The 19,396-nt window shown below is 44.7% G+C and overlaps 1 protein-coding gene across 2 annotated transcripts in view; it reads left to right on the top strand.

Annotated features, from left to right (window-relative positions):
* The first annotated feature begins 2,669 nt into the window (after window positions 1-2,669).
* RCAN3 (RCAN family member 3) overlaps window positions 2,670-19,396 on the top strand; it is a 29,758-nt gene continuing 13,031 nt past the window's right edge. For both annotated transcript variants that reach the window (XM_036448435.2, XM_036448430.2), the window contains exons 1-2: window positions 2,670-2,864; window positions 18,924-19,097. In XM_036448435.2, the coding sequence (XP_036304328.1) occupies window positions 2,670-2,864; window positions 18,924-19,097 (369 nt within the window). The remainder of the gene's footprint in view (window positions 2,865-18,923; window positions 19,098-19,396) is intronic.

Here is a 19,396-nt window from a genome sequence, read left to right as displayed (position 1 = left end):
TCTAGAACTCAGGGAGGGAGGTTGAGTCTGGGTGTGTAAGTCACACAGCGGTGTGCTCAGGGGCAGCTCACAGTCTCACGGGGTTGTGTCCTTTTTCCAACCCCCCCACCCTCTCATTGCCCAAGGTTCTGCCCTCGCTTCCCCCTCAGCTTTGGTGACATCCTTCCTGGCTTAAGAATGAAACAAAGGAGGCAAGAAGCTCTGGTGGCGAGGTGGTTAGATGCTTGGGGATGGCTGGTGGAGGAGGAAGAGGAGGAGGACGGGGGGTGGGGGGAACCTCAGAGAGAGACGTTATAGAGCACATGTGTCAAACACAAGGCCCGCGGGCCAAATCCGTCCCGCCAGGCCTTGCAATGTGGCCCGCACCGCGCTGTCATCACTGCACTCCGCTGCGTTTCCATCACAATGACAGTTTATGACTGTTCAGTAAACCATTCGGCCCGCGATTTAGGCTGGATTTTAGATTTTGGCCCCTTCTCTGGTTGAGTTCGACACCCCTAGTGTAGAGGGTGAGTGGAGGAAGAGGAGCAGTGATGAAGGCAGCTGGGAGGAAGGGGGCAGGAGGGACGGGACCAGAGGGCAGGGCCACAGGAGGTTCAGAGTGCTGGGTGGCGGCAGGGGCGAGGGCTGCAGAGCTGGGCTGAGGCCTGACGTCAGGTTCCAGCTCGGAGGAAACGGTCCTGTCCACCGCGGGGCCGGTTTCAGCCAAAAGGTCCGACAGGAACCCAGCCACTCTGGATTCAGGAGCGGCTGGCATCGAGGAAGTGAACCCAGCAAAGACTTACTCTTTCCGGAAGTTGTTAGGAAATCAGAAAAGAGAGGTAAATGACGATGGGAAGGTGAACTCGGAAAGGTTTTCTTTAATGCAGGCTGGGTGGGCCGGGAATCTTGAGCAGGTGTATTTGCTGGAGGGAAAGGGGCAGAAGGAGAAAGAAATCGAAAGTATAGGAACCAGTTAAAGGAGCACGATCCTTCCCGAGTGGTCAGTGTTGAGAAGACAGTCTTGCTTTGCGAGAGCCCCTTGAGGACAGGAACCAGGTCTTATTTACCCGCTGTCCCTAGTAATCCCTGCACACAGTAGGCATTCAGAAAATGTTTATTCAAGAGGGTAAAGATGTTATTACTTTTTAAAAATTAGTTTTTTCTGATTGATGTAGTAGCATAACAACAAAACCTCTGTTTTAATCCTATAACTAAAGGCCCGGTGCACAAAATTCACGGGGGAGGGGTGGGGGGGGGAAGGTTGTCACCTCAGCCCAGTCTGCACCCTCTCCAATCCAGGACTCCTCAGGGGATGTTCAACTAAACCAGCAGTCGGACATCCTTCTCACAATCCAGGACCACTGGCTCCTAACTGCTTACCTGCCTGGTTGCCCGGTTGCCCCCAATTGACACCCCCCTCCCCCCTCCCCCCCGCTGGCCTGGTCGACCCTTACTGCCCCCCTCACCAGCCTGATGGCCCCTTATTGCCCCCCCACCCCGGTGGCCTGGTCTCCCCTTACTGCCCCCCGCCAGCCTGGTCGCCCCCAACTGCCCCCCCACCCCCCAGCCTGGGTGCCCCACGCAGCCTGCTGTTCAGTCGTTTGGTCATCCCTTACTAACCCCCCTGCCAGCCTCATTGCCCCACACAGTCTGTGTTTGGTCGTCTGTCGGTTGTTTCGGTCATGATGGCCCCGGCTTTTTATGTATTAGGATTAACATCCTGTAGTGTGCTCTATGTAAGCCATAAATTTGCTGCCTTATGTTCTTTGAAATAAGAAGGAAAATAAACTGAGTATTATTGAGGTAATAGTAATGATCACTTAACTTTTCTGTGCTTGGTATTTCTTGAGTTCTGTTTCGGCATCTTCACGTGTGTTCAGGCGGGTGTGGGTGCAGTCGTCGGAGCAGAGGGGCACGCACATACACAGGCTCTCTTCCAGGCTCAGCACAGGGGCTCGGCAGCTCCATGCTTTGGGGTTAAAATTCTTGATTTTTTAAGTGTTCGGAAAAGGACATCGTTTTGATTGTTGTCTATGATACATGTTACCTACGGTAAATACTTCTGATATTAACAAGGACTGACTTTGTATGGAGCTTTCAGTTCTGTAACTTAATTCTTTGAGAGTATATCCAAAAAACCAAATTGGTTAACAGAGGTAACATCAGCTCCTCGCTGACCACATTTCAGCTGCAGATGGTGAGTGAATCAGTGTGGGTTTTATTCTGCTGTGCAGTTTCCATGTTGTAGACTAAAACCCACAACAAATATGTGAAGGCAGTTCTGGTTCACATTTTCCTTCCTGCGGCTTGCAAACTAGCATACATATTGATGCTATCTCATTTTCTGTTACCTTTTCCCCCTCGATTTCACTAGAAAACTTTGCCGTTTTCCCTTTTTTTGGGGGGGAGGGTATTATATCATTGCCAGTGTTATATTATACAAAATATGCTAAGCAAATAAAGTTAGTGCATATAGAATTCAGTTGTGAAGACTGTAATGAGCTGATTGAAATGCTGATTTATCTTTAGTGAATAAAATTGTTTCCCTTGATGAATTGCTGTCTTGAGACTTGATTGGAACATTGTTTGCTCAAAATTTTACCTCTTTTGTTTTCTTTTCTTGACAGTAGATGCCCGGTAGACATCTTAGAACTTTAACAACAGAGAAGACCTGCTTTTAGGGGAAAATGCTGAGGGACTCTATGAAATCGTGGAATGATGGCCAGTCGGGTCTCTGTACCAGTGACCAAGAAGAGGAAGAAGAGATGGTTTTTGGTGAGAATGACGATGATTTGGAAGAGATGATGGATCTAAGTGACCTGCCCACCTCTCTTTTTGCCTGCAGTGTCCACGAAGCAGTGTTTGAGGTGCAAGAGCAGAAGGTAGGCACAAGTCCTGCCTTTCCCGGCACTGGTAGTGTGTTGAATGTATGTGGGTTGGTGGGAACAGAGCAGATGGCTGCCCGTTTGCAGAGTCTGTGATTGGTCCATGACACATACAGGAAAGATGCATCAACCTTTATACATTTGCAGCAGCATTTTTATAGTATTATTTTTTTTTTTTGCATTTTATTTATAATGATTTTATAAGTGTCGGTCTGCCACAGAGAGGGAATATTTTCTTCCCCACAGATATTTTGGGAACCACTGGTTTATAGTGAATTAGGTCTTATTCAGTGCATTTATTCATTCATTCACTCACTTTTGAAGCCTGTAGTTAAGAAAAAGCTACTGATTTTTAGCGTGGCTTCCTATTGTGAGTAAATTCACAAAAGTCCTTTTCTGGAGCTAATTAAATAATTAGGACTATTTGTGATTTCATTATAGTAGAATTGCTAATACTTCTTGTTTTACTTTCTACAGTTTGACTTGTGCAAAATGGTAATTTTTTAAAGGCTGCTCTCCGTTAGTTCATTATTATTTACCTGGAAAGAGGGCAGTTTTGTGTGTTTATTTTTCTGTCATGACCTCATAGAAGCCTATAGGTCTTAGTCCTGCCAGAGTAAGATATTCCTCCCATTGCTACAAATTTTGCCTGTTTTGAGACTCTCTCTCACAGTGCTATCAGCAGACCTCTCAGCTTGTGCCTGTGACTCAGAGTATTTTCCTCCTGGTGACTTTCTTGAAGCTGAACTCCGTACAGTTTGACTCAGTACATACCTGAGTGCCTCACCTCCACGGGGCAAAGCACCGTGCCCGTCGCTTCAGGGCACAGAGCGGGCGCTTCCACCGCTTCCGCTGAGACAGTTTACGGTCCCACAGCGGAGAGGAGTCGTGTGACGTAAGATGGAATACCGGTGCCTTTAGAGATGCTTGGAAGCACATTAGTGAGAGGATTACAAGCAGTTGGAATAAAAGTTCTTCTGGGGAGAATACGTTGGGGCAGAGCTGTGAGAGTTGGGTAGGAAGTTAGCGAGGAAAGGAATTCTGACCAGAGGGAAGAAAAGGAGCGAAAGAGCGGATTCACAAAGGGTATGGACCAACCACATCGGCGAGTAGCAAGCAGTTCCGTGTGGCTAGCGCACAGGTGAGATGTAGCCAAAGGCAGGAGAAATCTGGCCAGAGACCTGGCTGGGTAGCTCAGTTGGTTAGAGCATTGTCCCGGTTCGCCAAGGTTGCAGGTTTGATCCATGTCCAGAGCACATACAAGAGTCAACCAATGAATGCATAAATAAGTGGAACAACAAATCAATTTTTCTCTCTCTCTCAAATTAGTAAAAGTTTTAAAAAAGAAAATTTATTTATTTTAAATATATATTTTTTTGATTTCGGAGAGGAAGAGAGAAGGGAGAGAGAGAGAAGCATCAGTGATGAGAGCTAATCATTGGTCGGCTATCTCCTGCATACCCCATGTTGGGGATTGAGCCCACATGTTCCCTAACGGGGAACCGAACCATGACCTCCTGGTTCATGGGTTGACACTCAACCACTGAGCCACACTGGCCAGCTGAAAATGTATTTTCTTTAAAAAAAAAAAAAAAGGGAGAGAGAGAGAGAAATCGGGCAGGAAAGTGAGTGTGGGGCATCCTGCAAAGCTCAGGAGCTGGCCCTTCTGTGTTAAATAACCTTCTGAGCAAAGCAGTGATGATCAGAGTTACACTTCGGGAAGGTCCGCTGACGACACGTGAGGCAGTGTGGAGGACAGAGAGCCGGCAGCAGGGAGCCGGGGGGCAGAGGATGCTGGAGCATAACCCTGCCTGCAGATGCTCAGGACCCAAAAGTGGAACAAGGGAGCGGGAATACAGCCACCAGTTTTCTACCTTTTGGGTTTGTTTTCATTTACAAATGCTCTTTTTTTTTGCCATATTCAGTCATAAAATAGAAATTTAGAAATAATCTGATCCTAATTTTCTTGTACTTCCTAAGAGCTCTAAATTTTCATATAATTTTATTAATCTTATTTATTTGTTGTGAGAAGCACAAATGCTACTCATTTATCTTAAAAATATATACATCTGGAGCACTTTTGATTTTGCTACTTGGGCAATTTTGAATTTGGGGTCAAATAAACTCTTTGTAAATTTTATATACATATGTGTGTGTGTGTGTGTGTGTGTGTGTGTGTGTGAATTAATTCCAGAAACTTTAATATATTATCAGTTCCAATTTTTTTTAACTGTAGTCTAGAAAATTTTTTAACTTGCCAAAGCAGTGAATCAGTGAATTCTTATTGGTTTTTCATTAAAAAAAAAACAAAAAACTATACAGGGGTGGGCAAATATAGGTTTACAATTGTAATACAAATAAATAATACAATAATTAATAAATAATAACACAAGAATAAACTCTTGTGTTTTGTGTACTCAAAACTATAAACCTATTTTGCCCTTCCCTGAATCTAACCTAAATGTTTATTCGGAATCGTATCAGCAGAAATTCTAGTAGCAGTTCAGTGGATTTCAGGTAATATACACTTCTTAGTCATAGTAAATCCTATATAATCCTATATAATAAAAGCCTACTATGCTTAGTGCCTGGTTGTCCAGTCAGCTGTTCAATCAAAGTATAATACGCTAATGATATGCTAAGCCCCCTCAACTACTCACTATGACATGCACTGACCACCAGGGAGTAGACGCTTCGACCAGTAGGTTAGCTTGCTGCTGGGGTCCAGCCAATCGGGACTGAGTGAGATGGGCCAGACATGCCCTGGAGCCCTCCCGCAGTCCCTCCCAGGCTGGCCAACCTCCCTCGATCCTCCCCGACTCCGATTGTACACCAGTGGGGTCCCTCAGCCTGGCCTGTGCCCTCTCACAGTCCAGGACCCCTCAGGGCTCCTTAGCACTGCTGCTGCACTCGCCAACCATGAGCCCAGCTTCTGGCTGAGTGGTGCTCTCCCTGTGGGAGCTCACTGAACACCAAGGGGCAGCTCGTGCGTTGAGTGTTTGCCCCCTGGTGGTCAGTGCATGTCATAGCGACTGGTCTCTTAATTGTTCGGTCAATTTGCATATTGGCCTTTTATTATATAGGATATATATCTCTCCTGTAACTTACTTTTATTTTATTTTTAATATTTCAAGAAAGACTATTTTAAATAATGTTACACGTAGTACACCCTTTAATATTTCAAGAAAACCAATTTTAAATGTTACATGCAATAAACATTAGTATTTCAAGAACACAGGATTTTAAGTAGAATAACACTAGAGGCCTGATGCACGAAGTTCATGCAAGAGTAGGCTTTCGCGGCCCTGGCGGCTGCCTCGGCCCTTGCAGCCACAGCATCATCCGGACGGTCATCCCACTGTTTGGTCAATTTGCGTATTAAGCTTTAATTATTATAGATTACTAAAATTGTACTTATATAATATGATATTACAAAAGTTGTAGGAAGTATTAAAAATCTGCAAATAACAGAATTCTATTATATTCTAAAATATTTTTTTCTCTGGCTATATTTCTGAGTTGTTTTCTAATGATGATGGTTGGTATATGTACAATATAAATCTTTCTATCAAGCATTTGGTTCTTCACCTTCCATTTAAAGGAGAGTGTTATTTAAGAAAAATAAATGGTCTTTGGAAGTTAACTGAATACACTGATTCTCTGGTTTTTAGACTAAATCAATTGCGTGTTTTCTGACACAACCTTCAATCCAGAAGAAGTAAATACTTCTTTAGGAAAGTAATGTGTTTTAAATTTGGGAATTGAAAAGGGGATTTAGAGGAAGAATGTTTCTGTTTAGTGAACTGTATTTTTAATAGTGCCTTGAATGTAATAAGATTTCAGTAAATACTTGTTTAATTGAATTTGTAGTGCTATTCTGGCTACAAATAAATGGAAAACCATACTATGTCCATGAGCTGGAAGATTTAATATTGTTCAGATATCAGTACCACCAAAAGCAATCTACAAATTCAATGTAATTCTTATCAAAATCCCAATGACATTTCTTACAGAAATAGAATAACTCATCGTAAAATTCATATGGAATCTCAAGAGACCCTCAACTAGTCAAAACAATCTTGAGGTGAAACCAGTTTGGCTCAGTGGATAGAGCATCGGCCTGCGGACTGAAGGGTCCCGGGTTCGATTCCGGACAAGGGCATGTACCTTGGTTGCGGGCACATCCCCAGTGGGGGTTGTGCAGGAGGCAGCTGATTGATGTTTCTCTCTCATCAATGTTTCTAACTCTGTATTCCTCTCCCTTCCTCTCTGTAAAAAATCAATAAAATAGATTTTTTAAAATAGATTAAAAAAAAATCTTGAAAAAGAACAAAGTTGGAGGGCTCATACTTCCTGATTTCAGAACTTAGTGCAAAGCTACAGAGATCAAAACAGTATGGTACTTACATGTCAATTATATCTTAACAAAAAATAAAAAATAAACGAGTAAGGTACTGGCGTTAATATAGACATTGCCCTGGATTGGATTGCATTGCCCACCAAAGGGTTCTGGGTTACACGCTGGTCAAGGGCTTGTCCCTGGGCTGCACGTTAGATCCCTGGCCCTGGTCGGGGTGCATGGAGGCAACCAGTTATATCGATGTTTCTCTCTCTCTTCCCCTCCCCCTTCTTTCCTCTCTGAAAATCAATGAAAAAAATATTCTCGGGTGAGGATAAAAAAAAGAAAGAAAGACAGATAATTTGACCAATAGAATAGAATAGAGTCCCAATAAATGAACCCTTGCCTTACATGGTCAAATGTTGTTGTTTTTTTTATTAATATATTTTATTGATTTTGTACAGAGAGGAAGGGAGAGAGATAGAGAGCTAGAAACATCTATGAGAGAGAGTCATCAATCAGCTGCCTCTTGCACACCCCCTACTGGGGATATGCCCACAACCAAGGTACATGCCCCTGACCGGTATCAAACCCAGGACCCTTCAGTCCCCAAGCTGACGCTCTATCCACTGAGCCAAACCGGTCTCGGCAGTCAAATGCTTTTTTAATGATATTGCCAAGACCATGCCATAGGAAAAGAGCAATCTTTTCACCAAGTGGTACATGCCAGAGTAAAGTTGGACCCTTACCTTGTACTGTATACAAAAATTCAAAACGGACTAAAGACCTAAATATAAGAGGTAAAATTCTCAGAAGAAGCATAGGGAAAGAGCTTTTTGACATTGAATTTGGCATAATTTCTTGGATATGACACCAAAAGCTCAGGCAACAATAGAAAAAGTAAATAGGACTTCATCACAATAAGAAACGTGTGCATCATCATCTGTAATACTTTCAATGCCGAAACCGGTTTGGCTCAGTGGTAGAGCGTCGGTCTGCGGACTGAAAGGTCCCGGTTCGATTCTGGTCTAGAGCATGTACTGTGGTTGCAAGCACATCCCCAGTAGGGGGTGTGCAAGAAGCAGCTGGTCGGTGTTTCTCATCAACGTTTCTATCTCTCTATCTCTCTCCCTTCCTCTCCGTAAAAAATCAATAAAATATATTTAAAAGAAAAACAACTATTTGTAATACTTTCAACAATAAAGGTAAATTTTTTAAAAATGTGTGCATCACACCTGGCTGGTGTGGCTCAGGGGTTGTGTGTTGATCCATAAACCAAGAGGTCACTGGTTTAATTCCCAGTCAGGGTACATGCCCAGGTTTCAGGCTCAGACCCCATTGGGGTGCATGTAGGAATCAGCTGGCTGATGATGATTTTCTCTAATGTTTCTATCTCTCTATCCCTCTACCTCTCTAAAAATCCTACATAATAAAACCCTAATATGCAAATCGACTGAACAGTGGAACCATTGTGATGATGTTCACTGACCACCAGAGGGCAGATGCTCACGGCAGGAGCTGCCCCCTGGTGGTCAGTGCGCTCCCACAGGGGAGTGCCGCTCAGCCAGAAGCCAGGCTCACGGCTGGCGAGTGCAGCAGCCGTGGCAGGAGCCTCTCCCGCCTCCGAGGCAGTGCTGTACCCAGACTACGAAAGGGTACAGTCTAGGCTGAGGGACACGCTCCCCAGCCCCCAAGTGCATGAATTTTCATGCACCAGGCCTCTAGTATAAAAACAAAAATGTGTGCATCAGAGGTAACTATTAACAGAGTGAAAAGGCAGCCTACAAAATTAGAGAAAATACTTTTCTTTTTTTAAAAATATATTTTATTGATTTTTTTTTTACAGAGAGGAAGAGAGAGGGATAGAGAGCCAGAAACATCAATGAGAGAGAATCATTGATCAGCTGCCTCCTGCACTCCCCCCACTGGGGATGTGCCCGCAACCAATGTCCATGCCCTTGACCAGAATCGAACCTGGGACCTTTCAGTCCTATCCACTCTATCCACTGAGCCAAACCGGTTTCAGCGAGAGAAAATACTTTCAAATCATATGTTTGATAAGGGGTTAATATCTAGAGTATATGGAAAAAGCTCCTAAAACTCAAGAACAACAAAATAATCCAACTGAATAATGGGCAAAGGACTTAAATAGACATTTCTCCCAAGAAGATACATAAATAACCAATAAGTACATGGAAATATGTTCAACATCACTAATAATTAAGGAAATACAAGTCAGAATCAATGAGATACCACTTCACACCCATTAGGATGGCTATGATAAAAACAGAAAAGTGTTGACAAGGATGTGGAGAAATTGGAACCCTTGTACATTGCTGATGGGAATGTGAAATGGTGCAGCTGCTGTGGAAAGCAGTGTGGCAGTTTCTTTAAAAATGTAAGCATCACCCTGGCTGGTTGGCTCAGTTGGTTAAGTATCATCCTGTGCTCCAAAAGGTTGCTGGTTCAATTCCCGGTCAGGGCACATACCCAGATTGGGGGTTTGATCCCCGACCAGGTTGAGTACAAGAGGCAACCGATCGATGATTCTCTCATTGATGTTTCTCTCTCTATCCCTCTCTTCCTACCTCCCTCCACCCACCCCCTCCCCTAAAATCAATAAAAACATGTTTAAAATATTTTTTTATAAAGAATTTAAGCAAAGAACTACGGTAGCATGTGAACACCCTCCTTACCCGCCTGTGCTCCAGCACCCCCTGCCAGATGACCGCTTCCTTACCCAGCATGGACTGCTCCGGGCCACTGCAGCTCTCCACTTCCCATTGGCATGGACACTTCCCTTACTTGGCCTCACCTACCAGTAGAGACTGTGGACTGAACGTTCAGGAAGAGGAAGTATGCCTTAATCTTCTTAAGAGAACAAATAGTACATTTAGCCCTAACCGGTTTGGTTCAGTGGATACAGTGTCATCCTGCGAACTGAAGGGTCCCGGCTTCAATTCCAGCCATGGGCACATACCTCACTTGCACACTCGATCCAGGTCCTGGTCAGGGTGTGTGCAGGAGACTCTCTCACATCGATGTTTCTCTGTCTCCCCATTCCTTCCACTCTCTCTAAAAGTCAGTGGAAAAATATACTCGGGTGAGGGTTAACCAAAAACATAAAAGCACACAAGAATTTAATAATAATAATAATAATAATAATACATTTAAGTTCCTTACCGAGGTTGTTTCTGGCATTCACTCAAATCTACATGTCTTTGGAAAGGTGGGTCCCTAACTTAAAAAATCACCTTCCTCCTCTAACGTTCATGAAGGAGCCACTGGAATGCATCACACAATCTGCTTTGTTTCTCGGCACCTGGGATAGTGCCGGGCCTGCATGAATGAGTGAATGGATGGACAGTGAGAAAGAAGCCAACAAGACGGACAGATCTGCATGGAGACCAAGGAAATGGGATCTTCAGGCTACTGCCGGTCACTGAGCTCGTGGGCAAGACCAAGAAGCAAACGTGTTTTGATCTTTGTGCATGACTGACCGCAGTGGAGAATTCTGTCTTGCTGCTCCACATTTTCCTGTGTGCTTTTAATTAAAAACTTCGTACCAGCCATTTCCATTTGCCTTAGGGGGCTTATCATTCTCCTTTGCCAGCTTGGCACAATGAATGCATGAAGAGCAAAGCATTTTCAATGCCCTCATCAAAAATTGATTTTATTTCTTTTTTAATTATATTTTTACTTCAGAGAGGAAGGAAGAGGGAGAGCGAGAGAGAGAGGAATATCAATGATGGAGAGAGTCAGTGGTTGGCTGCCTCCTACACACCCACACTGGGGATTGAGCCCACAGCCTGAGAATGTGTCCTGACTAGGAATCAAACCATGACCTCCTGGTTCATAGGTTGATGCCCAATCAGGAAACAGTTGATTTTAATAAAAAGCAAACAAGCCCTGGCCAGTGTGGCTCAGTTGCTTGAGTGTTGTCCCATGCACCAAAAGGTCACTGGTTCAATTCCTGGTCAGGGTACATGTTTCGAATTTAATCCCTAGTCGGGGTGCATATGGGAGGCAAACCAATTGATGTTTCTCACATCATTGTTCCTTTCCCTCTCCCTTCCTCCCTCTCTAAAATCAATTTAAAAATTAAAAAATAATACTAAATAGCAAACAAAACAAAAGCAAAATTAATAAGTTTAAAAGCCACTGAAGTGAAAACTATATCCTTTCAGTGTGTAGAATTTGAATATAACTATTACCAAAAAGTCCCTGCTATCTTCTCCCTCAATTCAAGTCCCAAGTTCATAGCAGAGTATCACAGTGTCATAACGGAAAAGCTTTCAAGGGCCAGGATTCATAGATAAGTTCTGAAGAGTCCTGGGAAGATAAACCCTGAACTCATTAATCGGGTGCACAGTATCACCCACTGGGTGCGAGTCCCCTGGGAGGGCATGTCTCCCACCTGACTGCTCCAGCAGCGATGCCTCCAGATTACTAACGGACGACCAGGAAGGGCGGATTCTAACCTTCTGTGGCAGTCCCCGTACTGCCTGCTGGCAGCGGCCCTGTGTGCCCACCTCCTGCCTGGGGAGGTCGCGCAGGGCACTAGAGCGCCTATTTTTGTTACCACAAATAGCAGGTGGACGATTGCAGCAGCTCTACCCTCTATCTGTTCATAATAGAATTAGCCCTCGCAGCTTACTCTTCTAAGAGCTTTAAGCATTCACTCTTTCCACCCTCAAAAGTAACCCAATGAACTGGGTACCTTTACTACCCACATCAGCAGGTCAGGAAACTGTAGGTACAGCTTGCCCGAGGTCACGCCGCTCTGTAATAGAGCCGGGAGTCAGACTCGCACGGCCCAGCTCCAGAGTTCCGTGACTCGAGAAGGTAAGTGGCTGGTAGAAGCCATAGGCCTTCCTGAGGTTACCTGTCCAGCTTGTGGTTTGCGCCTGAGGTCTTTCCTCTGTGGATTCAGAAGGAAGACGTGAGCGTTCTGTCGCTGGATGCAGAAAGGAGTGTTTCGTCCGGGCGAACAGCCAAAGGGCAGAGAGCTTCCCGTTCTCGAGAGCGGGCAGTGTCCTCTCTCACCCTCTCTCGGGGGTGGAGGAGGGTTTAGCGTGTTGGTCAGTGTGCGTGCCGTGTCTCCAGCGTCATGGGAAGACCACACATCGACCACATTGTCTGGGCCATGGAGCATCCACAGGCGGCACGCACCCTCCTGAGGCTGGACATGAAGGTCAAGATCAGGGAGAAGGGACTTCCCTACTCTTTCCTGCTCGTAGTCAAGGAGAACAGGAAGGAGAGGGTGAAGATTCAGGCAGTCATCCTCTGGGCAGCCGGCATGGATAGATGGCACTGGGTGCTGGGAACTGAAACTCTCCTTTTCCTGTACATGGCTTTCAGAGGAAGAGACCACATGTGTGTGTTTTCTCACCTTAGATCAAAACTGTATGTCTGAGCCCCAGCCAGCTTGGTTCAGTGGATAGTGTCGGCCTGTGGACTGAAGGGTCCCAGGTTTGATTCCGGTCAAGGGCATGTGCCTTGATTGCGGGCACATCCCCAAGTTCCATTCTGGTCAAGGTTGCAGGCTCAATCCCCAGTAGGGAGCCTGCAGAAGGCAGCCGATCCAAGATTCTTTCTCATCATTGATGTTTCCATCTCTCTCTCCCTGCCCCTTCTCTTTGAAACCAATAAAAATACATGTTTTTTAGAAGCTGTATGTTTGAGTCCAGGTGCCTGGATGAGTTTGCAGGCCTGTGTGGGGTGGGCCATCTTGAGTCTGGGTGAGGGGATTTTGCCCACCTGGAATCTGGCTGCCTCTTCAAGATGCCCATCAACCAGCCCAGCGAGAGGGCACGTTGGGCAAGAAGCACAATTCTTCTGTTTGCTCTCTCCCCAGCTCTGTTCCACCTGCACTCTCCTCCGGGGGCTTTGTCATCATCTTCCCTGCTCTTTTCAGTAAACAACCAAAACCTTTAAGCTACAACAGAGGGGGGAGCCTTGCTTCTGGTGGGGACTGTCCGGATCTGGCGCCTCAATAGTTCTCACAGTCATGGCGTGAAGATTGTGCTCTCCCAGCGATAGCCCCAGAGTGCCAAAGGCAGGTGTTCCTGCTGACCCGTGGGCTGCAGGTGGGCTGCAGGGCTTGAGTGTCATCGACTGAGTGCAGTTCCTTTGTATCTGAGAGAGAGAGGGAGGGAGGGAGGGGAGAGACAGAGACGGGGACAGAGAGAGACTGGCCCTGTGGGGACTCTGCCGGTAGACACTCTGCTGCCTGATCAGCTTAGCCGCTAATGTAATTGGGTGGTAGCTGCGGTCACAGAGCTCACTCCCCTCCTTGAGTGGCAGGCAGGGCTGGCGAGGTGTTTTGAGGCCGGCAGTTGGCCACCAAACTGCTTGAAAATGACTTCTGCATAGTGCACACATCTGCTCTGCCAGCAGTCAGAGGGGACCGGGGAGACATTTTTGTAACCAGAATCGCTACCAGCAATTGTTACCCTATAGCAGTTACTGCTAGCATGTTTGTCCTGACTGAAGATGGACAATAGTACCTGATCAGAGCCACCTTCCGAGCTCCCAGCCGGATCCTTGGTGGCCACGTGTGTGGCTCCGGCCGCCCTCTGCAGGCTGCACAGCAGTGCTGAGGCCCTGTGCTCCCTCGTCTTTGCAGCCAGGGTGGCCCCCTCACCCCATACCTTCTCTTGTTTTCCCTTACACTTTTTAAAAAAGTAATTTGGCAAAACTCACAATGAAATCTATGCATCTTATGTATGCAATTTGGTGCATTTTGACAGTATCTGCTCATGTAACGAATACTTCAATTAGGAGTATTTTCATCCCCATCCTCATACCAATCTGTAGTTTGTTCCCATCAAAAATGATTTATTGCCCTCACTGGTTTGGCTTGGTGGATAGAGCGTCGGCCTGTGGACTGAAGGGTCCCAGGTTTGATTCCGGTCAAGGGAATGTGCCTTGATTGCGGGCACATCCCCAGTGGGGTGTGTGCAGGAGGCAGCTGATTGGTGTTTCTCTCTCGTTGATGTTTCTAACTCTCTATCTCTCTCCTTTCCTCTCTGTAAAAATCAATAAAATATATATATTTTTTTAAAAAGAAAAGAAAAAGAAAAAAAACTCTCGTCTGAGGAAGCCAGAGGTAATTTCACTGCTCCATGCTGCTTCTCCACAGTGAAATTGTGCCTCTCAACGCGCAGGAGTCGGTGGGGGCCCCAGGCTTTTTTAGTCCAAGGCAAAGAAGTACAGAAAATGGTTTCCATAATTTGTTCCTCGGTGAAATTATTAAACCTCCTTCTCTGCCTCGAGGTGGGAACAGAGAGTAGTTCCAGAAAGGCCCCTTCGCTGCCATCCTCATCCATTACTGCTCGCAGCCGACCATCCTGTGAGCCCTTCCACTCCCGTCTACGAGTTACTGAGCCTCTTGCCCAGCGGCAGGGTGCTGCTCTTGACCCCCAAGAAAGCTGTGGGTTACATGTTGTACCTGCCTATTTTAGCTGCAACTTATTTGGAGTCATTTTTCTGCTGATTTATTATACAGGTGACTTCTGTTTATGGGGGCCGGCAGCTTCTGGTCTATATTTTGCAGAAAACTTACTTTACGTAACATGAAAAGCCTCAGAGGTTGGTTTCTAGGCTGAATTATACTGAGGGACCCCTGAGAAAGCAGAGTGGCCAGTGATTCAGATTTTATGGGATGTCCATTATCTTATCAGAGGTAAATGTGCAACCATCACCCTTTTCCAGGACGGTATTAATTTTTCATCATTAGAGAATTCAGAAACTTACAAATGTGAATTACCGGTATTTATTTCTAAAATAATTCTGGAGAGAAAGATCATTGGTTTCTGAACTGAATTATGTCCCGACTTCTCTGTCACAGTAATCTTCAGTCCCCGCCTATGGGTTATGTCCTTCTGTGCCTCCGCCAGGCGGTCAGGGACAGCCTGGGAAGGGCAGAGCCGCCAGCTACGGGCTCGTATCTTCTTCCTCAAATAGCTTTGCCTTCACATTAATTTTTCGTGTTTTATGCGGCACCTCACACTGGAAGTCACGCATTTTCATAAACCATATTTATGCTGTACCACGGGAAACATGGATGTGAAGAAGGGGAAAGAACGAAGAAAACTTAAAAAGCTGACTTATCAACTCTTACATGGCTTCATTTTTTAATAAATCTTAGTCAATTCACAGGCATTGGAATTTAGAAGAGAGAGACCCCTATAACCCATTGCTGTCATCTGCTTCTTACATTCAGTCACAGTGTATTTCTGGAATGGTAAAAAATAAAAAATAAAAAAGATTTGTTTTGAAAGGAAAAGGGAAGAAACGTGATTATCAAGTAGCTGTTGAGTTTGCAAGAGAGCTTGTATTATTGTTTCTATGAAAAATTCATTGCTGTGGGGAATTAGGACTAATTACAGGGCCTTTTACCCTAGGAAAGGGAGATTGTGTTATGTGCAGAATTACAAAATACTGATCTTTCATAAACCATGCTCCATTAATTCTTCCTTAGTTTCTGCTTTTCATTGTGTTCCATGACCGTGTTTCTTAACTGGCTCATGTCAGAATTTTAATATTTACTTAGTATTCAAAATATGTTGATCCAAAACCGGTTTGGCTCAGTGGATAGAGCGTCAGCCTACGGACTGAAAGGTCCCAGGTTTGATTCCGGTCAAGGGCATGTACCTTGGTTGCGGGCAGATCCCCAGTAGGGGGGTGTGCAAGAGGCAGCTGATTGATGATTCTCTCTCATCGATGTTTCTAACTCTCTATCCCTCTCTCTTCCTCTCTGTAAAAAATCAATAAAATATGTATTTTTTAAAATATGTTGAAAGTGGAGAGAATCCAAGATGGCTGCTCGGGTAGGCAACTAGCCGCAGCCGCACACAACAATTTCAATAAAATACAACTAAAATATAAAATGGACATTACCCAGAACTACAGGAAAGTTGACTGACTGGAAATTCTACAACAAGAAGCAAGGAGAAAACCAGAAGGAAGCGCGGAGGAGCTGTAAAAGCCCAAGGTACGGAGACACGCAGCGCGCGTAGAGAACAGAGCCGGAGAGGAGGGAGGCCGAGTGCCTGGCTGGCGGTCCCTAGCGGGAAGGAGATAAAACTCCGACTGTGCTGGGCCCAGCACCAACTGCTCTGAACCCCAATTCTAGGCCAGACCCTGGGGACCCAGGCTCATCCATAGGGAGCCGGGCTGTAAGGCGGAACCCGGGGAAGAGGCGAAAGGGGGTCCCAGAGGCGCGCACAGTGCGCGCAGAGAAGGGCCGGCCGGCTGTGCCTCGGGATTGCCCTGACAGGAAGGAGACAGGGGCTCCAGACTGCTCTGAACGCCACCTCCAATCCCACTACCAACTGAACTGAACCCCAATACCGGACTCATTGGTGGAGAGCATAGACAGTTTGGCAGCAGGTGAAAATCGAGGGCACCTTTCTCTCAGAGGCACTTGCAACAAGTACTGAAGGACCCTGAGTCTCAGGAGTCACATAGGGCGGGGCTGACGGAAGCCAAGGCTGTAGGCTCCACCCTGAAACCCCGCCCCTTCAGGAAAGCTGCCTGCGAAAATGCCTAAACCAAATAGATCACAAACGAAAGAAATGAAGGACAAAAAGCGACTGGATATAGAGTTCAAAACCACACTTATAAGGTTTTTCAAGAGTTTCCTAGAAAAGGCCGATAAAATAAATGAGACCTGTGAGGATATGAAAAGGGATCAACAAGAAATAAAGAATACATTGTCTGAAATAAAAAATATTATACAGAGTCCTAAAAACAGAAGGGAAGATCGCAAGAATCAAGTCAAAGATTTGGAACATAAAGAGCCAGAAGACACTCCTCTGCAGAAGCTAGAAGGCAAGAGAATCCAGAAAATTGAAGATGATGTAAGAAACCTCTGGGACAACTTCAAACGATCCAACATCAGAATTATGGGGGTCCCAGAAGATGAGAGAGAGCAAGATATCGAAAATATACTGAAAGAAATAGTGACAGAAAACTTCCCCCACCTGGTGAAAGAATTGGACTTACAAGTCCAGGAAGCACACAGAACTCCAAATAAAAGGAATCCAAAGAGGACCACACCAAGACAAATCATAATTAAGATTCCAAGAGCAAAAGACAAAGAGAGAATATTAAAAGAAGCAAGAGCAAAGAAGGTAGTTACCTATAAAGGAGCACCTATACGATTGTCAGCTGATTTCTCAACAGAAACCATGCAGGCCAGACGGGAATGGCAAGAAATATTCAAGGTGATGAATAGCAAGAACCTACAGCCAAAGATAATCTACCCAGCAAAGCTATCACTCAGATTCGAAGGTCAGATAAAGAGCTTCACTAATAAAAAAAAGCTAAAGGAGTTCATCACCACCAAACCAGAATTATATGAATTGCTGAAGGGGGTTCTTTCAGAAGAGAAAGTAAATAAAGATAAAAATTATGAACAACAAATACGTAACTATCAACAAGTGAATCTAAAAACCAAGGAAACTAAAAAAAAAAAAAATCTGAGGAACAATATTAACTGTTGAATATAATAGAATCAGAGGTATGGAAGGGGAGTGAACTGTTTATTCTTGGGGAAAAGGGGAGAGGGGGATGTGGGAAGAGACTGAACATAAACTGTGCACCTATGATGAGGACAATGGGGGGTGGGGAAAGGGCAGAGGGTGGGGTGATAAGGGGGGGGAAGGAACATTTGTAATAATATGAACAATAAAAATTTATTAAAAAAAAATAAAATATGTTGAAAGTAAGCATCTACCAAGCACCTATCAAAAAATTAAATAGGCTTTCACGAAATCTCAATTATAATTTTTCTAAAAAGTGATAAAGCCAGCCATCTTTGAAATAGATACAGAGGAAACTATGAAAAGTGCCGGGAAATATTACTAATTATTAGTTTTTAATATATTTGCATGTTTATATTTAAGAATTGGCATGCTATTTTTAAATCCTTACTATCTCTATAGAGCTATTTGTCCACATTTCATTAATATGTAGAAGTAGTGTAGAAAATAAGAATAGGGTTGATTGGTACAGCTCCCCTCCCCTTGTAACACATTGGGAATCCAGCCTTAGCACAAGGTCTGTCATGCACTTGGTGGCCTAATCCCAACAGCCTTAGACAAATCATGGTATGGCTTCGTAGTGGAATACCATGCAGCAGTGAAAAAGGATGGCTTACACACAGCAACAAGGAAGAACTTAGAAACAAAATGCAAAGAAAAGCAAGCTATTGAAGAATGCATACAACATTACCATATCTTAGGCAGCAAGTAAATGTAAAACCATAAATTAAAGCAAGGAAGCAATGAGCACAAAACTCCAGAAACGGGTGCTTGGGAGGAGGAAAGGAACCAGAGGGGGGAAGAAACAGCTGCCGTACCGGGGACTTCGAGACAGTAGGCACGTGCTTGTTCTAAAATGAGACACACTCGTCATTCTTTTATATCTCACATGTATTTTGTAATACTTTACACTTATTTTATCATTTGAATCTATACCGTATATAATAAAGTTAATTATTTTTCCAGTAAGTGCAATTGCAGAATTTAGCATATGGATAACAGGATACCTGTTCTTGTATACCTGCAAGGAAAGTATACTTCTCTGAGAGGGGGAGGAGTCCAATTATAGTGACTTCTATCCCGTTGCTTATGTTTAATGACTTAAATTTTCTTTTGTTAAAGGGTTTTCTTCTTTCTTTTCCCTTCCATTCTCTCTCCCGTCGGTAGGAGAGATTTGAAGCACTCTTCACCATCTACGATGAGCAGGTGACGTTTCAGCTGTTTAAAAGCTTTAGAAGAGTCAGAATAAACTTCAGCAAGCCGGAAGCCGCAGCCAGAGCGCGCATCGAGCTCCACGAGTCGGACTTCCACGGGCAGAAGCTGAAGCTGTACTTTGCGCAGGTACCTCTCCGAGCCACGGCACTGCTCTCGCACCCGTCCTCCACCCGGAAACATTACAGTTCTCCGCTCCCCGTGTCCCTTCGGGGGCCTTGGAAACGGACAGTCCCCGTCAGCAAATAACGTAAAAACAGTGCCTCCTTTATTATACAGATGCGTAAATGTATGTATTAAGCGTATTTACCCTCCTAGCTTTGTTTCGCTTAGATCAGCAGTTATAAAGGAATTCATTTTTCTGTAAGCTTTTCTCAGCGGGCATTTCATGAGGGAAATTGGAGAGAATGTCTGAAATCATTTCTGGG

This window comes from Pipistrellus kuhlii, unplaced genomic scaffold (assembly GCF_014108245.1).
Source record: "Pipistrellus kuhlii isolate mPipKuh1 unplaced genomic scaffold, mPipKuh1.p scaffold_m20_p_2, whole genome shotgun sequence".
In the NCBI taxonomy this organism is placed as follows: domain Eukaryota; kingdom Metazoa; phylum Chordata; class Mammalia; order Chiroptera; family Vespertilionidae; genus Pipistrellus; species Pipistrellus kuhlii.
The sequence above is the reverse complement of the archived record's forward strand: the minus strand, read 5'-3'. Positions and strand labels throughout refer to the sequence as shown.